Source organism: Gavia stellata, chromosome 8, assembly GCF_030936135.1.
Source record: "Gavia stellata isolate bGavSte3 chromosome 8, bGavSte3.hap2, whole genome shotgun sequence".
Taxonomy (NCBI): Eukaryota; Metazoa; Chordata; class Aves; order Gaviiformes; family Gaviidae; genus Gavia; species Gavia stellata.
Window position 1 is genome coordinate 18,883,292 of NC_082601.1, and position 16,151 is coordinate 18,899,442.

General features: G+C 64.5%; 2 protein-coding genes across 4 annotated transcripts; one reads left to right on the forward strand and one right to left on the reverse strand.

Moving 5' to 3' along the window:
• Positions 1-4,075: 4,075 nt before the first annotated feature.
• Positions 4,076-8,485, reverse strand: CHPF (chondroitin polymerizing factor). 3 transcript variants are annotated; one of them, XM_059820118.1, is made up of 5 exons: positions 8,325-8,485; positions 8,181-8,246; positions 6,386-6,950; positions 6,008-6,190; positions 4,076-5,503 (listed from the first exon to the last, which is right to left on the reverse strand). In XM_059820118.1, the coding sequence occupies exons 1-5, from the start codon at positions 8,483-8,485 to the stop codon at positions 4,241-4,243; spliced, it is 2,238 nt and encodes a 745-aa protein (XP_059676101.1). In that variant the 3' UTR covers positions 4,076-4,240. The 3 variants fall into 3 exon arrangements, with proteins under 3 accessions (XP_059676101.1, XP_059676102.1, XP_059676100.1); XM_059820119.1 differs by lacking the exon at positions 6,008-6,190; XM_059820117.1 differs by having other exon boundaries at positions 8,181-8,485.
• A 4,966-nt stretch (positions 8,486-13,451) lies between these two features.
• TMEM198 (transmembrane protein 198) lies at positions 13,452-15,735 on the forward strand. The gene is made up of 4 exons (XM_059820718.1): positions 13,452-13,949; positions 14,057-14,632; positions 14,861-15,051; positions 15,520-15,735. The coding sequence occupies exons 1-4, from the start codon at positions 13,760-13,762 to the stop codon at positions 15,664-15,666; spliced, it is 1,104 nt and encodes a 367-aa protein (XP_059676701.1). The 5' UTR covers positions 13,452-13,759; the 3' UTR covers positions 15,667-15,735.
• Positions 15,736-16,151: the final 416 nt, after the last annotated feature.

The window sequence follows — 16,151 nt, forward strand, 5'->3', positions numbered from 1 at the left end:
GCCTCCTGCCCAAAGATGCTGGTGGTGACAGGCAACACCTGGAGAAAGGAGTGACCCGCAGCATCTCCTGATGACCCGAGTGTGCCAAGCTCGCTGCTTTGCTCCTGGCTGTTTCCCACGACCCCCTTGCTGGGAAAATGGACCAGCGGTGCCCATCGGTGGGGCCAGGCAGGGGACACACAGCCCTTGCTTTCCAGTGCTTGGCCCCTGCCGGCAGGCAAGCAGGCTGGAAAATCCAAGGAGGCAATCAAAATTAAAACCCAGTCAAGCTGCCTGCCTCTCCCCCCAGCCCCAGAGCTTCGGGTTCCTGCAGTCTGGCTGTGCTGGGGCTGTGTGTCCCCAGAAGGGATGTCCCTGGGCATAGCTGGGTGTGCTGACACCCCCGCGCAGGGAATCCCCTGTGGGCAGGGACACGCCAGCAGCAGCCCTGCCTGCACTTACAGCTAACGGCTGTTTCTCCCTTCATCGAAAGGCTCTGATTTCCCCGAGCTTGGCCAGAAAAGCCCCTGGCCAAGGCCCCCGCACGCTCCGGAGAGGCTCGGCAGGGCATTGGCCTGCAACCCGGGGCATTGGGCACAGGCAAAGCCCAGCATCTCCCTGCCTCCTCCTCCTTAAGCAGTGCAGCTTCTCCTGCCTTTGCTTGCGGCCAGGTGGAAATGTTTGCCGGGGTTGGGTCCCCCTCTGCGCCTGGCAGAGCTGCTCCTGTGGGACAGGCAGCAAGGCACTGCTGGCCCCTTCCCAAGAAAAGCCCAGGGACAAAAGGGCACTGTGCTCCCCCTTGCCCTCCAGCCCCCTCCTGGCACTGCCATGCTTCCTGCATCCTCCTAAAGGTCAGCTATCGAGCTGATTAACATTGACAGGGCTGAAGTAACTCTGCCACAGGGTTTAGCACAGCCAGAAGCGACCAAAGCAGGGCTAGAGAAGCAGGTTTTGCATTCCCCACTTGGAGGCTTGCTGCTGCATTTGCAGAGAGGCACCTCCATGACCACACTGGGGGAACAAATCTGGGGGGGGGCAGAACAGCAGAGCAGCAGCTTGGGTTTTCCCCCGTTTAAGTCCCTTTCTTTGTCATGGTGCAGGAAGGAGAGGGGAGGGAGGTGCCTGCGCAGCCCCGGTGTGCCCAGCCGGCCCTCTCGTGCTTCAGAGTGCTTTGCTCTGAACCGGCCTCTTTCAAAAAACTCCGCAAGAGGAACTTGCGTTGCTCTTCTTGAAGGCTGTGGTGAGCCAGTAACGCTTTTAGAAAATTTTCTCAAGGGAAGCAGAAGTCTATGGGCAGCAGACATGTGTTTTGTCCTGCCCCGTTGGGAAAATTGCTCTTTCACCACTCTGCCTCTGCAACCATGTCTGTGCAAAAATCGGCACATTGTACGGAAGTACCGGTCAAACCTGAACAGGGATTGCAGAAAGTCCCTGTCTGCTCAGCTGCCCACGTCAGCACCTGGGGCTGCTCCTCCCTGCCTCTTTCAAGGCTGTCACCGTCCTAGTCCAGCACCCTGCCTGCACCTGCCAGCCCTGCACAGGCAAGAGGGGGGGTTCAGCATGTTGCAATGCTGCAAATAACTTGGCAAACACCAAAGAAGCTTCAAACACTGCCAGCTGCCTTTTAAAAGGGAGCAATAACTGTGCTGGGAGTGCCCCCGAGACTGTCACTTGCTTGTAGATATGCTGGCGCAGGGGGGGCTTTGTAGGTGTTGATAGTGTGGAGCGTTAGGTATGCAAATAGGTCTAACTGAGCAAACAGCAAAGAGAAAACAAGAGCAACTCTATCTAGACCATCTTGTGACAACTGAATAACAATTCAGCATTTCTTTTCGCAGCCAACTTGATTTTAAGCCAGTTTGCTTTGTTACCATTTGGATACTCTTCTAACACCTAATCACATCCGGCTCCTCGGTCTGCTTTTTGGAGGAGAAATGTATCCGTAACGCGCCTGCATCTGCGTCGCTCCCTCTGTCCCAGATTCACATTTAAAGGGAATTAAGGATGCGCTCAGGGAAGATCAAAAATAGAAATACTCAGAGCAAGCTAACTGTTATCGTCTGAAATATAATAAAATTATATTTAAACACATACGCTCCCACACTGTGGATACGAAGACTGGAGCAGGATATATGAATGAGGTATCTTTGGGGAAGGCATGCCACACAGCCCAGGGGCTTTCCATGAGTTTCGCTGAGCACGAGCAACCTGGTTAACAAACAGCGAGTAGGTTCAGTTACTTTTCTTGGGGATATCTCTTTGATACGGGTGTTTCATGAACAAGCAAAACATGATGACCAAAGGACTGGTGGGAAGAGCACGCAGATCCATGAAAATCATGCCTGGAGCGGGCAGCATGGGCAGGGGACACAGTCCCTGCTTCTCATACTGCAAATAGGAGCTGCAGGTGGTGAGACAGTCTGGGGCAAGACCATGGTGCTCTGCTCGACCCAGCACCATGGCAGCGGGGAACTGGAAACCACAAGCAGTTGAGAAGCCCTGAGATGCAAAACAGCCTGAAAAAAGGGTGAAACCAACCCAGAGAGTAACGATTCAACACAGTGCTCAGATGCGGTTTCTGGCCCAGGAGCTTCCTTTGGAGCTAATCCCAGATGCTGGAGGGCAGAGCTCATCCCACTTGGCCACCCAACCTCTGCTCTGACGTGGGCCAGGGGTCCCCCGGTACCCATGTACAGCCCACAAAGGCTGTTAGGGGGACAGCATGTGTGGGAGGACACGCGGCTGCACCAGCCCCTCACCACAGTGCTTTTCCACCCGCAGCCAGGGCTGAGGAGGGCTGTAAACCTGGTCAGCAGGATCATGAATTTACAGCACCAAGAAAGACAGGGCATTGCCCAGAGCTCTGCGTGCTGCACAAAGGCACCGGAGCTTCCTGCAGCAAGGGGCTCAACATCCTGCTACACCACCAAGTGACTGGTAGCAGGAGGTGACAGCAGGATGGCCCCAGGGACAGTGGGCATCAGAGGAGGCCCACGACTCCTGCTGTGAGCCCCCAGGGGTTCAAGCTGATATTTCCAAGTGTCTGCTTGGCCTGTCCCTAAGCCGATGGGCTCCCCCGGCCTCACTAAGGACAGGCAGTCATCTCCCAGCTCAGGCAGAGGATGCTGCAGGTGGCTTGGGGAAAGCAGCATCTCTGCAAGGAAGCAGTCCAGCCAGCTGCAGCCAGGCTTTGTACAAGCAGCCAACACCTACTGCCATGCAGACCCCCGGGGGGATGGCCAGAGATGCCCAGGGGAAGAATCAGCCAGACCCACCAGTTCATCTCTCTGTTTTATTAGTGTAAACGCACCCCCCCCTTCCTCTCCCCACTATTAAATACAAACCAGGAGCAGAGAGCGGCTCCTCAGTCGCTTTCTCCTTAGGAGATGCGCAGCCAAACCCTCTGCTGTGCCCACCAAGCCGGGCACCACGTCCCCCACCCCTGAGGGTGGCCCCGCAGGGGGGAGGGCTCCCACCTCTGTTGGGAGGCTCTCGTCCGAGGGCTGCGACCTCCGACGTCCTATCGATACTGCGAAGGCCGAAGTGGCCTGGGTCACGGTTCCCATGGGGAGCAGCTCACGGTATGTGAATACAGCAGGATCCCCTCCAGCACCCCCTGTGCCCACTGGCTCCTGGGGCCAGGATCCCCCACCCCAACTTGCCAGGAGTGCTACGGTTCATTGCCAAGTGGCAAAACCCCAAAACCAACCTCCTTTTTGCTCTTTCGGGGTGGGACGTGCCCCATCCCACTGTCCCTGCACGACCGGGCTGATGCACCAAAGGAGCAAGGGGCGCAGCCCTGTCCCGGGGCGCTGGGTGAGCCACGCAGGATCACCCCCAGCCCCGTGGCAGTCATGGCCTGCAGCAGGAGGGCCTTGGGCTCCGTGTGCCCCCGGTTGAGGCAGGACAGCAAAGGACAGGGCAACCCATCACCTCCCCGCTGGGTAGCGGGGCCAGGACGGAGGGATGGGGCCGGCGGCCAGCAGCTCTCAGATGAGAAGCCGGGTGTTCCGGCTCACAGCTCGGCAACTCCGACCCCACCTCACCCCGGGGTCTGCACAGCCGCAGCTGCTCCAGAAGGACCTGGGCACCCCAGGCCAGCAGACCCCGGCCTGGGCAGCCCCAGCGGGGCAAGTCAAGAGTTCGGGCACCGGCGAACACTGCAGCTGCCGGGAGGAGGAAGACAGATTTGGGCAGCAGAAGAGGTGAGGTGGGCAGGCAGGCACGGCAGGGCAGGGCCAGTCCCTCCGCGCCCCAGAGTTCAGGTGCTGTTCCCCTGCTCCTGCTCAAAAAGCACCATGGCCAGCTGGGAGCGAGAGCCTACACCCTCCAGGCTGCTCTGCATGCAGCGGTGATAGATCTCCTCACTGAGCCGGGGGTTGCAGGCCTGGTGCCGGTAGTGCTGCAGCAGGGCGGGCTCCACAGCCCGGAAGACATGGAGGTTGGAGTACTTGATGAACATGTCGTAGATGTCCAGGGTCTCCAGGATGTCCTCGTTCTCCTGCACGTCATCTGCCATGTGGGTGCGTGCTGCCATGTAGTCAGCGTTGTAGAAGCAGGCTTCATGGAAGACATCGCGGTCAAAGCGTCCCGCATCCCGCAGCAGGTCCAGCGTGGCAGGTGGCACCTGGTTGTGGTAAGCGATGGCAGGGTTGTAGCCCTGGAAGTGGATGGGGAAGAAGACCTGCCAGTTGTTGATGGTGTTCATCCGGCAACGGTTCAGGAAGTCGATGGTGACCTCCGTCCCCACGCCAGCTACAAAGAAAAGTGTGTCCACGGGATGCTTCTTGGAGATGATGTCCATGACCTTGATTTGGGAGGGTGCGTCCGTCTTGACGCTGATCCACGGGATTTTCACCTCTGCATACTTGCGCTCGTACTCGGTGATCTGGGCCTTCACAGGGGCAAAGATGTCATTCTGGGTCACCTGCTGGGCCTCAAAGGGGTCATAGATGAAGAGGAAGGTGAGCACCGCATTCTCGCTGCTCTCAAAGGCGGCTGCTGCATAAGCCTCCAAAAAACGGGCAGCGTGGTCCCGGTCATGGGCCGTCAGCGGCAGGATGACATTGATGCGGCTGGCCTCTGTCACGTAGGGCATAGGGATGATCTCCACCTCGCTGAGGGGCCGCACCAGGTGCACGCGCTTGGTGACGGAGCGGCTGTGCCCCTTCTGGGTGACCACCTCCACCTGGAGGTCCAGCGTGTACTCCATGCCACGTGTGGGGTCAAATCGCCGGTACCCGTTCACCAACTGCTGCTTGTGGATGTGGAGCACTGGCTGGTACTTGCGGTTCAGCTCCTCCATTGCTGCGGCCACCACGTCGGCTACATCTGCCAGGTCCACGCCACGCAGCTCGCACTTGGGCGAGCCGTCCACGCAGGCATAGACCTGCTCCTCCGTGAAGTAGTCCCAACGCAGCACCTCGAAGCGGGTTTTGGGCTGGAAGGGGGGTGGGATGCCAATGGGCCATGTGGCACCGTGGTCCCCATCAGCAGACAGGCTGCTTGCATTCTGGATCTCCAGCTGCAAGAGGAGAGATGGAGGAGTGAGAGCCAAGGCAGGCGCAGGTAGGCCTTCCAGCTCTGGCTGCAGGCAAGCTGATTCCCGATCCTCAGAGACTGGCCCCTCCTGGCCCAAAGAGCAGTGCCAGAACAACTCTGCCTTCAGCCTGACTCCTGTCCAACACCTCAGATTTCCTCTGAACAGCACCCTGAATATGGCACGCCACCTCCATCGGCAGGATCCGCGCCCTCTCCCACCCTCCCCGGCCTTTGCTGGAGGACCTCAGCACCCCGCTGGCTCCATCACCCTGAACCACCACTGCAGCTCCAGGACCCATTCGGGTCCAAAGCTGCTCTCCAGCCAGCACCGCTGCCCCTGCAGCCGCACAGGCTCAGCTGATCCTGTCCCACAGCAGGTCCAGGTGGAAAACCCTCATGTTAGAGTGGAAAGGTGACACAGAGAGACCAGAAAGCCCCCAGGGATGACAGGAGGAGCCTTTACCCTCCCAGCCAAGCCAGGTCTCACCTGGAGCTGCTGGATCTCCTGGTACGTCCTCTCTAGCTCCACCTGCGCAAAGTACTTGTGCAGCTGATACATCTGGAGGGGATCCAGCACAGGATGGACGGTGAAGGCACTCTGGAAACGGAGGTCGGTCTCCCGCTCAGGGTCCGCTTTCTTCCCCAACTCAAAGTAGTGGTAACGTAGGCCCTGCACCAGCCAGGAAAGACAAGTCATGGTCGGCCCCAACCCGTGCTCCCACCCCACCGGCTGCCAGCACAGCAAGCTCAAAGGACGACAGGACACAAGGGCTGGTCCCCCAGGCCCTAGGAGCCCCTGAGGGGGCAGGGAAACACACTGGACCAGGATCAGGCTCCTGGAGGACATCTCTGCCACGGGACCTACCTCGTGCTCCTCAGCACAGTTGACAGACGTGTAGTCGATGATGCAGCGGCCCAGCCACTCATCGGGCCGGGCACTGAGGATGTCATTGCGGCAGCTCTCCAGGTGCTGCTGCAGGAGCAGGAGGAGGCTGCGGGATAGCAGGTAGCCAAAACCCCCGTAGCAGTAGCGTCCCTCAGTGTCCCCGCCGATGAACTCCTCCGGGCGACCCAGGTAGAGGTGGGTGTCAATGCTGAGGTGGGCGACCAGGCGGCTGATGCGGTGTGCCTCCGTGTAGGTATCGTCCTGCACCAGGAAGAACCAGTCGAAGTCATTCACGTAGTGGTCCAGAAGGTACCTGACAGTCTGGTACATGTTCCAGATGGGTCGCTCGTCGCTGTGCGTCACCACCGTCATGCCATGGGGCACCTTGCGGCCCCGCGTGCCTGTGAAGTACACCAGGCGCTCCAGGCGGTGGGCCAGCGTGCGGTTGACAGCCACCCCCAGCGTGTTCAGCGTGCTCTTGGAGGTCAGCACACCCACGAAGAGCCGCTGCCGCATACCCAGCTCCGTGCTGATGTACCGGGTCCTGCAGGAGGAAGAGAACATCTGTCCCTGGGGCACCGCACCCCACCTTGGCCTGCACCCTCCCTGTCCCCCACAATGGCATCGACCTCAGGTCCTCTGCAGGAACTGCTCTCAGGCTTCAATCACACATGCAAGACCACCTCAGCAGCACCAGCTGCCACTACACCCGGGCCAGGGGCACAACAGAGCACTCTGCTGAGGCCTCCCCCATCCTGACGCAACGGGGGACCCTCCTTTTCCATAAGCCAGCCAGCCCGACTCAAACCAGAGGCTTGCAAAAGGCTGAGCACAGCTAAAGGAGGGAAACAGGGCTGCACACCCCAGCTCTAGTGGGGACATGACCCACCAGGCACCCCACTATGCTGCCGGGACAGCTGAGCTGGGAAGCACCTTCCCGCTGCCCCTGCCAGACACGCTGCTCTCTCGAGCAGGCAGGCAGGCAGGAGAGCCTGTGCTGCCCTCCCCAGGGAAGGCAGGCCTCGCTGGGGTGGCTGAAGCCAGCATGGGGCCGGCTGCGTCCCCCTCCTGGCTGCGGCCCCCAGCTGCCCCACTCACAATGACTTTCAGGTTCAACTCTCCCAGCCCGGTGCAGCGGCAGGAAGCAACACCCCCCCCCAGCCGCCGCCTGGCACACACTAGCCCCATTCAGCCCCCTCCGTCCGCCCACCGCCTCGCCGGGACAAGGAGGCCCTTTCACTGCCTGCTCCCTGTCATCCGGGCCGCCAGGATGGGCCGCAGCCGGCCCTGGAGCAGAGCTGCAGTTTGCAGTGTTGGGAGGGGACATGCCACCGCGGGAGGGGTCCCTGCTCGGGCAGGGCAGGAGAGGGGCCGGGGCAGGGTGCCCGGCTGCACATGCTGCAGCAGGCAACCTTTGCACAGCAAGCAGCAGCGTGGGCACGAGGCCCTTCCGGGTGCTCCCGAGGCAGGCAGGGGCAGGGGGGTAAGGAGAAGGAGGGGAGGCGAAGGGGAGAAAGGGAAGCAGCAGGGAAAGGTGCTTGCAGTGAGGAAAGTCCAGCTGCGGCCCTGGGTGGCTGCAGGTGGGGGGAAGCACGTTGTCGGGTCACCTGTAAAGCCCCCCAGCACCGGCCCGGCAGACACACGCCCACAGCCGGGCACCCCAGCGCTCGGCCGCAGCTACTCCCATCCAAAGCCCAGTTAGCGCTGGCGGCCCTTCCGCCGACGGTGCCGCGGGGGCCCCGCTCCCCCCCGGGCCCGCCCCGGCCCCCCGCACCTGACGGCCTTCTTGGCGGCCCTGCCGGGGCTGGGCGGGCGGTAGGGCACGACGCGGGGCTCCCAGCTGTCGGTGCCCAGCCCGGCGGGCACGGCGTTGGGCCTGCGCGCCGCGTTGCCGTTGGTGTTGCCGGGGCCGGGGGGCGGCGCGGGGCCGCTGTCGGGGCGCGTGCGGGCGGCGGGGCGCGGCCCGCAGGGCTCCTCCACCCAGGTGACGCTGAGCAGGCTGAGGGTGAAGCCCAGCGAGACGCCGATGGCCACCGGCCCGGCGGGCCGCAGCACCGACAGCACCAGCGACAGCCGCATGGCGGGGACGCGGACGGGACCGGGGGCGGCTCCGGCTGCCGCTGCCGCTGGCGGCGCCGCCGTCCGACGTGTCACCCCCTGGCCCCGCCCCGCCGCGCGTCACCGCGAGTGTCCCGGCCCGGCCAATGGGCCGCGCTCCCTCCGCCGCGTCATGGGGCGGTGCGGGGAGCAGCGGGGGGGAGCAGGGGGCGGCGTGGGGGCGGGGCGATGTTGCTAGGAGACCGCGCGGCCCGGCGCCCCCCCTGCACACACACACCCCCCCCCCGGCCGACCCTCCCCTGTGGGGCAGGGGCCAGGGCCGGGCCGTGGGGCCAGGCAGGGGAGCGGGGCAGGGCGGCGAGACCCCCGCGGCGCCCCCCTCCAAGGCCCAGGAGACGTCGCTGCGCAGCTGCCCGGTGCCTGGCGCCGGCCGGGCCGCGGCGTTCGCCCCGGCGCTGCGGGGCGGGAGGGCAGCGCCCCCGGCCCCGGCTGCCCGCTCAGAAAGCACGTCTGCCCGGGCCGCGGCGTGGCTGGCGCCGGGACATGGCGCCTGAGCCGGCTTAAGGGCGGATTTCCCCGGGCGGGTGCCGCGGGGCCGGGGCACAGGCGGCCCTTTGTTCCCGGGGCTGGGGGGACGCCGCGGGGCCGGCCCGGCCCGGCTGCTCCCTGCGACAGCCCAACCCACGACGGTGAATTTCTGGTGGTCTTGAAGCGCCGTGTTCCCCTTCTCAAATCGCTGCCGGGGGGTCTTCCGCAAAGCGCGGGCAGCGGCGCTGGACTCTACCCGGGCGTCCCCAGGAGGGAACCGGTGGCGGTGGGCGGACGCGGAGTGTGGGTCTGAGCCCCCGAGCAGCAACGCAGGGGCCAGGGGCTGCAGAAAGCAGGTGCACGCCAGGTGCATGGGGAGCAGGCGTGCAGGAGGGCAAGCGGCAGGCGGAAGACCTTTGGACGCAGAGCAGCAATCCGTCCCGGGGCAGAGGGAGGGCAGGCAGAGCAGCAGGAGATGCCAGCGGCAGCACCGGGGACCCCTCAGTAGCTGCGAGTCAAAACGGGACCAAAGAGGTGGGTTCCGGGCCACCGTCCCACTACGAGCTGTCTGCAGAGCCACTGTCCCGCCGGCCGCCAGAAAGAGCCCCCAGGCAGACAGAGCTGGAGGAACCGGCTCAGGGCAGAGTTTGCGGCACACACAGAGCCTCCGGCACAGGAACGATCCAACGCAGAAGCTGCAAGGCCAGCAGCCCTACATGGCCGCTTGGTGCCAGGCATTACTGAATAAGGACAAGGAGGAGGACTCAGCCTTTCCGCCCATTCCCAGCCCATGGCTCCGCTTCCAGCAGCCTCGCAGCCATCAGGGCTCCCAAGTGCCCCTGGATTTACTCTGGCTGGTGGGGAGCCCATCCCACCCTCTCCAAGAAACAGAGCCCGCCTGCCCCGGGGAGCACCGGCAGCCACAGAGCACAGCAGGGCACTGAGGGCAGGCGGGAGCCTGCTCTGCTCCAGGATCTCTTTCATTTTCTGGAACAAAGCAGCCTGTTTTCATCAGGAAGCGGTTGGCAGCATCCCCCCCTCCCCGAGATACAGGACCATCATCCAAGCTCGGCCTGTTTTTATAGGCCTTTTTCTCCTGAATAGGCCAAGACAAGCAATCGGCAAAGGCAGTCACGTGGACGGCAGTTTAATGAAGAACATATAAAAACTAGAAACGGAGGGAATGCGATGGGATGAGGAGATGCCAGAAGGGAAAAGATGCAGAAGTAAGAAATGAGCAGAGATTTTCCACGGACAAGGGCCAAAAAGCAAGCATGATCATAAACAATCACAGTCGCCTGTTTTCTCTACGCAGAGAAATGTGTTAGAAATAGATGTATTTGATTTCCTTTACAGGTTGGAATATTTCATATTGGTCACGTTATACAAACCCAGATGATTTTACACGAGTGTTAAGAGCGGTTTCACTGTGAAATGACCCTGTTGATCTGAGCTTGTATTTAGATAGAGGTGCAGATCGGAGAAAGTACTGAAGTTTTCAGAAACAAGACTCTGAGCTCAGAAAAACTGCTTGGAGATGAAGCTGCGGGCAGAGCGAACGCCTCCCCAGGGCTTGCCTGGCCGGTGGCCGAGCCCAGGGCCCCCGCGCCCGGCCCCAGGAGATCCCGCGAGGGAAGCAGCCGGCGGGCACAGTGCCGTTCCTCCGGCAGACCCTTCGCAGCCCCCCGCCAGCTGCAGCTCCCGCCTTTGTCTCCCCGGTGTTGGCGTGGGGCTGGGAAGGGGCTGCCAGGGGAACTGCTGCTGCTGCCAAGAGACTTCTCCCTGCCAGGATTTCCCGGGGGTCTCTGGGCGCCGCGGCCGGGAGGTGCCAGCTCCAGGGAGCTCTGCAGAGCGCCATGTCCTCCCACCTCCCCGCCGCGCCTGCATCTCCCGGCCGCTCGCAGGGAGACGGGTGGGCAGCCTCTACAGGTGCGCCCTACATGCACGTCTGCCCCCTCCGAACGCAGGGGCCGCAGTCCCCGCGGCCCTGGCACAAGCCCCTCGCAAAGTCCACGGCCCTCTGCATGCTCTGCCAGCTGCGCGCAGGCAGGACAGCGCCGCGCACACCTGATGCAAGGCTCCCCTGCGGTTTTCACGCCCGCACCCCTGCACGCCCCCCCCGGCACCCCGTACCGCTCCGTCCCCTCCACACCGCGCGCGGGGGCCTGCAGCCCTCCCAGCTGCTGCAGGCTGAGCGCAGCCCACGCGCGGCCCGGCCCGGCGCACGCTGCGCACGCGGCCTTGCCCTGACTCTCCGCTGCACGCCCCGGTGTACGCCTCAGGGCACGCGCCAGCGCGCAGCGCGGTGCACACCCCAACGCGCAAGCCAGCGCACGGCCTGCGGTACGCGCCGGGGCACTCCATAGTGCACGTGCCGCGGCACACCACACCCCACCGCCCGCCCGGGGGCAGGCCCCGCCCCCTCCCAAGCCCCGCCCCTCCCGGGAGGCCCCGCCCCCCGGCCGGCGCGGTGACGCAGCGCGGTGACGTCAGGCGGAGCTGTCCGCTCAGCACCGCGCGGCGGGCCGCGCCGCCAGCATGCGCGGGGGCCGGGGCCGGGAGCGCCGGGCGCCGCGGGGCCGCTGCCGCTGCGGGGCCGGGAGCGCAGGTGGGAGCGGGCGGGGCGGGGCGGGGCTGCAGGGGGTGGGGGCAGCACGTGTAGGCCCGGCAGGCGGGGGGCGCGCTGGGCCCCTCGGGGGAAGGGCTCGGGCGCCGGGCTCCCGGCCCCCCCGCCCGCGGGAGAGAGTGCGGTGCCCGGGATGGGCGTGCGGGGCCCGGCGGAGCGCCGCCGGGACCCCCGCCCCGAACAAAGAGAGGGGCGGAGCGGCCCCGCGCCCCGGCGGCCCTTGCGGCCGTCGCTTAGCAACGCCGCGCCCGCCCCGCCGGCCCGGGGCCCGGCAGCCCGGCGGGGGGCAGCGGGGCCGGCCGGCGGGGGGGCGCCGCGGCGGGGCCGTGCCCCGAGCGCTGCCCCCGGGACCCCGCCACGCCGTGCCCAGGGGGACAGGCAGGGGAGGGCGGGGGGCCCGGGCCGGCGGCGGCGGCGGCGGCGGCGGCGGGGCTCCCGGGGCTGCGGGGAGGGCGGCAGCAGGTGGGTAAGTCCCGGCGCCAATGAGCAGGCGCTGGGCTCCCCTAGCAACAGTGCCCGCGCCAATGGGCGCCGGGAGCTGCCTGCAACGCTGCCCGCAACGCTGCCCGCAGCCCTGCCGGGACGGGCCTTCCCGGGCGAGCCTTCCCCGCCGCCCTGGCCGCGGCCCGGCGAGGGCTGAGGGGCAGAGGGCAGCACCTCGCCGCCCTCCCTCTGCTCCGCCAGCTGTGCCGTGCCGCGCCATGCCCAGGCCGACCGGCTCTGCCGTGCCCCGTCCCCGGCGCCCTGGGCACGGCCGGCCGGCAGAGCCCTGCTTTCACCCCACGCGGCATCGCCCGTCCCCGCCGGGGCAGCCAGGGCCGGCGCGTCGCCCGCGGGCTCCGCGGTTAAAGTCCAATCCTGCTTAGCACCCCCCCGGGGGCTCAGGCAGGGCGGGCAGGGGCCCGGCGCTCAGCTGCCCGCTCCCTGCCCGCCTGCTTCCCCGGGATTAGGCGCTGCGCTCGGCTTCCCCGGGGGGATTTGCCCTGGTTGGTGTTTCCGTCCCCGGCCGGAGGGAGGGAGGGAGGGAGGGGGCCGGCGGCGGGGGAAGAGGGGCCGGTGCAGCCCGGCCCGGGCAGCAGCGAGGTGCTGGGCAACAGAGAGGAGTGACTGCAGCCTCTGCCCTCTTCCCTGCCCCTTCCCGGTGCTCTGGTTTTGTGAGCCACCCTGAGCCGGCTGCTTTGACATGGCACTTGGAAGGACTGGTGCTGGCGCGGGGACAACCGGTGACAATAAACCCATCCTAAACCAACCGAACCCAGAAAGGCACCAGGGGAGCAAAGGGATGCCGGAACCGGCTCCAGGTGGGAGCGGGCAGACAGCCGCTGTAATTAGGTTTAAGCTGGAGCTGGATCAGTCTTTGTGGGGGATTATGACCCCTCCATCTGCATAGGCGCTGCGGGGGACCCGGTGACCGCCTGCTCGGCGTCCCGGCGGGGCCACGGCGTTACGGGTGAGGCCTCGGGTAAGGGGCCGCAGCAGCCAGGGCCGGTTCCCCTCTGGTCCCATGGGTTGGCGTGGGAGGGCTGGATCCAGTGTGGGGGCCTGCTTTGTTTTTACAAGGACACCAGGAGCTGGAGCGGGGATGAAAAATAGCCAGAAATATGATTAGAGGATTGGAGAAAATGCCTTGGAGTACAAGCTTTAAGAGCTCAATCTGTTGAGCCTATAAAAATAGAAGACTGAGGGGTGACTTAATTACCAAGCATAATTACTCCACAAGCAGAAAATGCCAGGTAGTGGAAGTCTCCCTTTAATCGAGCAGGGAAAGGGTGCCGGAGAGCCAGGGACAGGAAATTGAAGCTGCAGACAAATTATGAAGTGCCGCGTCCGGGCAGCGAAGCTCCCTGGGGGTGCGGACAGGCTCCATGAGGACAGTGCATCCCTGCAGCCACCCTCTGGGTGATGGTCTGTGCCCTCGCAACCCGTGTGGATAAGGCTGTTTCCCTATTCCCTTCCTTCCCACCTGGGTAGCAAGGGGCCGGAGCGGGTTTTTCAGTGTCTGGGTGCCGAGTGGTGGGCATCACCAGTAGGCACGTGTCAGCGGTGCTTCCATCCCCCTTCTCTCTCTCTCTCTCACCAGCTGGGGCAGGTGCCGGGGCACAGCTTTGCCGGCGACCCATGGGGCAGAAGCGGAGATTTTGATGCCTCTCCCGGGAGTCCCCAGAGCCATGACTGCAACTGTGCAGACACTGCGGTTCAAGCTGCTGCCACACGAGCCGGACCAGGAGTGGGGGCACAGCTGCCAGCAGGAAATAGAGCGTCGCTACCAGGTGGTGCCCTCAGTGGTGTGCGCCATGTGCTGCCTCTTCGGCATCATCTACTGCTTCTTCGGTGAGCCAGGCCAGCCCGGCAGCTGGTGGGGCAAGCGAGGAGAAGGGCAGGGGGGAGCTGGGGGGTTGCTGGCCATCCACCCTCTGACTGTGGTTGTCTCTCCACAGGCTACCGTTGCTTCAAGGCTGTCATGTTCCTGACCGGGCTGATGTTCGGCTCCATCATCATCTTCATGCTGTGCTACAAGGAGCGGGTGCTGGACACACAGCTGAGCGTGGAGGCCTCAGTGGGCATTGGGCTGGGCATTGGGGTCCTGTGCGGGCTGGTCACCATGCTGGTGCGCAGTGTCGGCCTCTTCATGGTGGGGCTGCTCCTGGGGCTGCTGCTAGCGGTGGCCACGCTGGTGGTGATGGAGCAGTTCTACCACCCGCCAACAGTGTGGATCCCCATCGCGCTGCTCCTGGGTGTGGGGATGCTCTTCGCTGTCCTCACCCTGCAGTGGCAGCGCTTCTTCACCACCCTCTCCACCGCTGTCTTCGGCAGTGCCATCATGACCGTCACTGTCGACTACTTCATTGAGCTCTTCCTCCTGGTGCAGTACATTTACGAGCGCATCAAGGTGGCCCCTGCTCGCCCTGTGTGCTGGTACAGCTGGGTCATCTTGGGTGTCTGGCCGCTCCTCACCACGCTGGGTGTCCTGGTCCAGTGGAAGGTCACGGCTGAGGGCTACTCCCACACTGAAGGTGTGTGGGGGCTGGAGGAGACAGACGTGCCATGGGGTGGGTGCAGGACCTGGGGGGCTGGGGTGGGGGTTCCCAGCACCTGGTTTGCATGCACAGATAAGGGGTTCGGGACTCTGTGGGGACATGGCACGACAAGGGGAGGCCTGGGTGTGCAAAGCCAGGACTGGTTTGGGTGCAGGGAGGATTTTGGGGTGTTCCCTGGCGCTCACAGGCCCCTCTGCCCCGCAGTGATCATCAGCCGGCAGCAGCGCCGTGTGCAGCTGATGCGCATCAAGCAGCGGGAGGACAGAAAGGAGAAGAAGAAGAAGCGGAGACCCCACCACCCGCCACCCCACCAGCACAAAGCCCACCCGCCCGAGCCTGCCTACCGCCGCAAGCCCAATCCCGTGCGCCGCTTCGATGGGGACGTGCTCTCCCCCGTGAGTCCCACGCCCAGGGTAGAGATCTCCCCCGGCCTCCATGGCCCTTCCTTCTCCATGTGGGTGGGCTGGGGCACGGAGAGGGGAGAGGTGCCTGGGCACCGTTTGGCATCAGAGCTCCGCGAGGGCCAAGGCCGGGGCATCCTGGGGACTAGGCAGCTCAGGAGGGGCTGAACTGGGACATGCCCACCACGGAGCACTTCAGCCTTTGCAAGCAGATGTAAACTGGTGGCCAAAAGTGCTGCAGCCATAGTAGAAACAGGCGGTGGGCAAGGCGCAAAGCGTGCGCTCAGGGAAGGGATGGGGCTGTGCACCCTGTTGTGGCCAGACTGCAGAGGGCCCGAGTGCTGGGGTGGGTGGGATTGCACAGGGCAGGTTCTGGGGGGCTGCTGCAGAGCTTACGGTAGGGTGGGATGGAGTGGGCCAGGAGCAGACCCCCCTCACTTTCTGTCCCTCTCTCTTGAGCAGAGCTACATCCAGAGTTTCCGAGAGCGGCAGACGGGGCCGTCCCTGAACAGCCTCATCGCCAGCTCCCACGCTGTGGTGGACCTGGACTATGACTGCAGCTCCACCGTGCCCCTCACCACGGGCTCCGGCCCCGCCGTGCGGGTATAAGCCAACCCAGTGACCTCAAGCAACACCAGCACCCCAGCCTGCTCCGACAGACCCCCTGGGACAGGCGGGGCTGTGCCCTCAGCCCTGGGCAGCCATGCACGCCGCAGGGCTATGGATGGAGACCCTTCCCAGGGACGGGTGGGACTTGGCTGGGCAAGCCCCGGCTGCCCGCGGGGCCCGGAGGTGCTGGGGGAGCCCTCCGGCAGGGACTCAGCCCAAGGACCGGCGACACCAGCACCCATGGACGCGTGGTGCAAGCGGCTCTGCTGGGGTGGGGGGTCCCTGGACCACCCGCTGCTGTGTGTTTCCCCATGGCCGGGGCATGCTCATTCTGCATCCCAACATCTTCCTCCCCATATTTGAAGCCCCTTTCCCTGAGAGCAACTCCCTGCGCCTGCCCCCACCCCATCATACCCCACCCAGCAACTCCCCAAGTGCCTGTGCCCCACATCCCTTCCTCAAAGAGCAGGTCCCCCAGCCCTTGC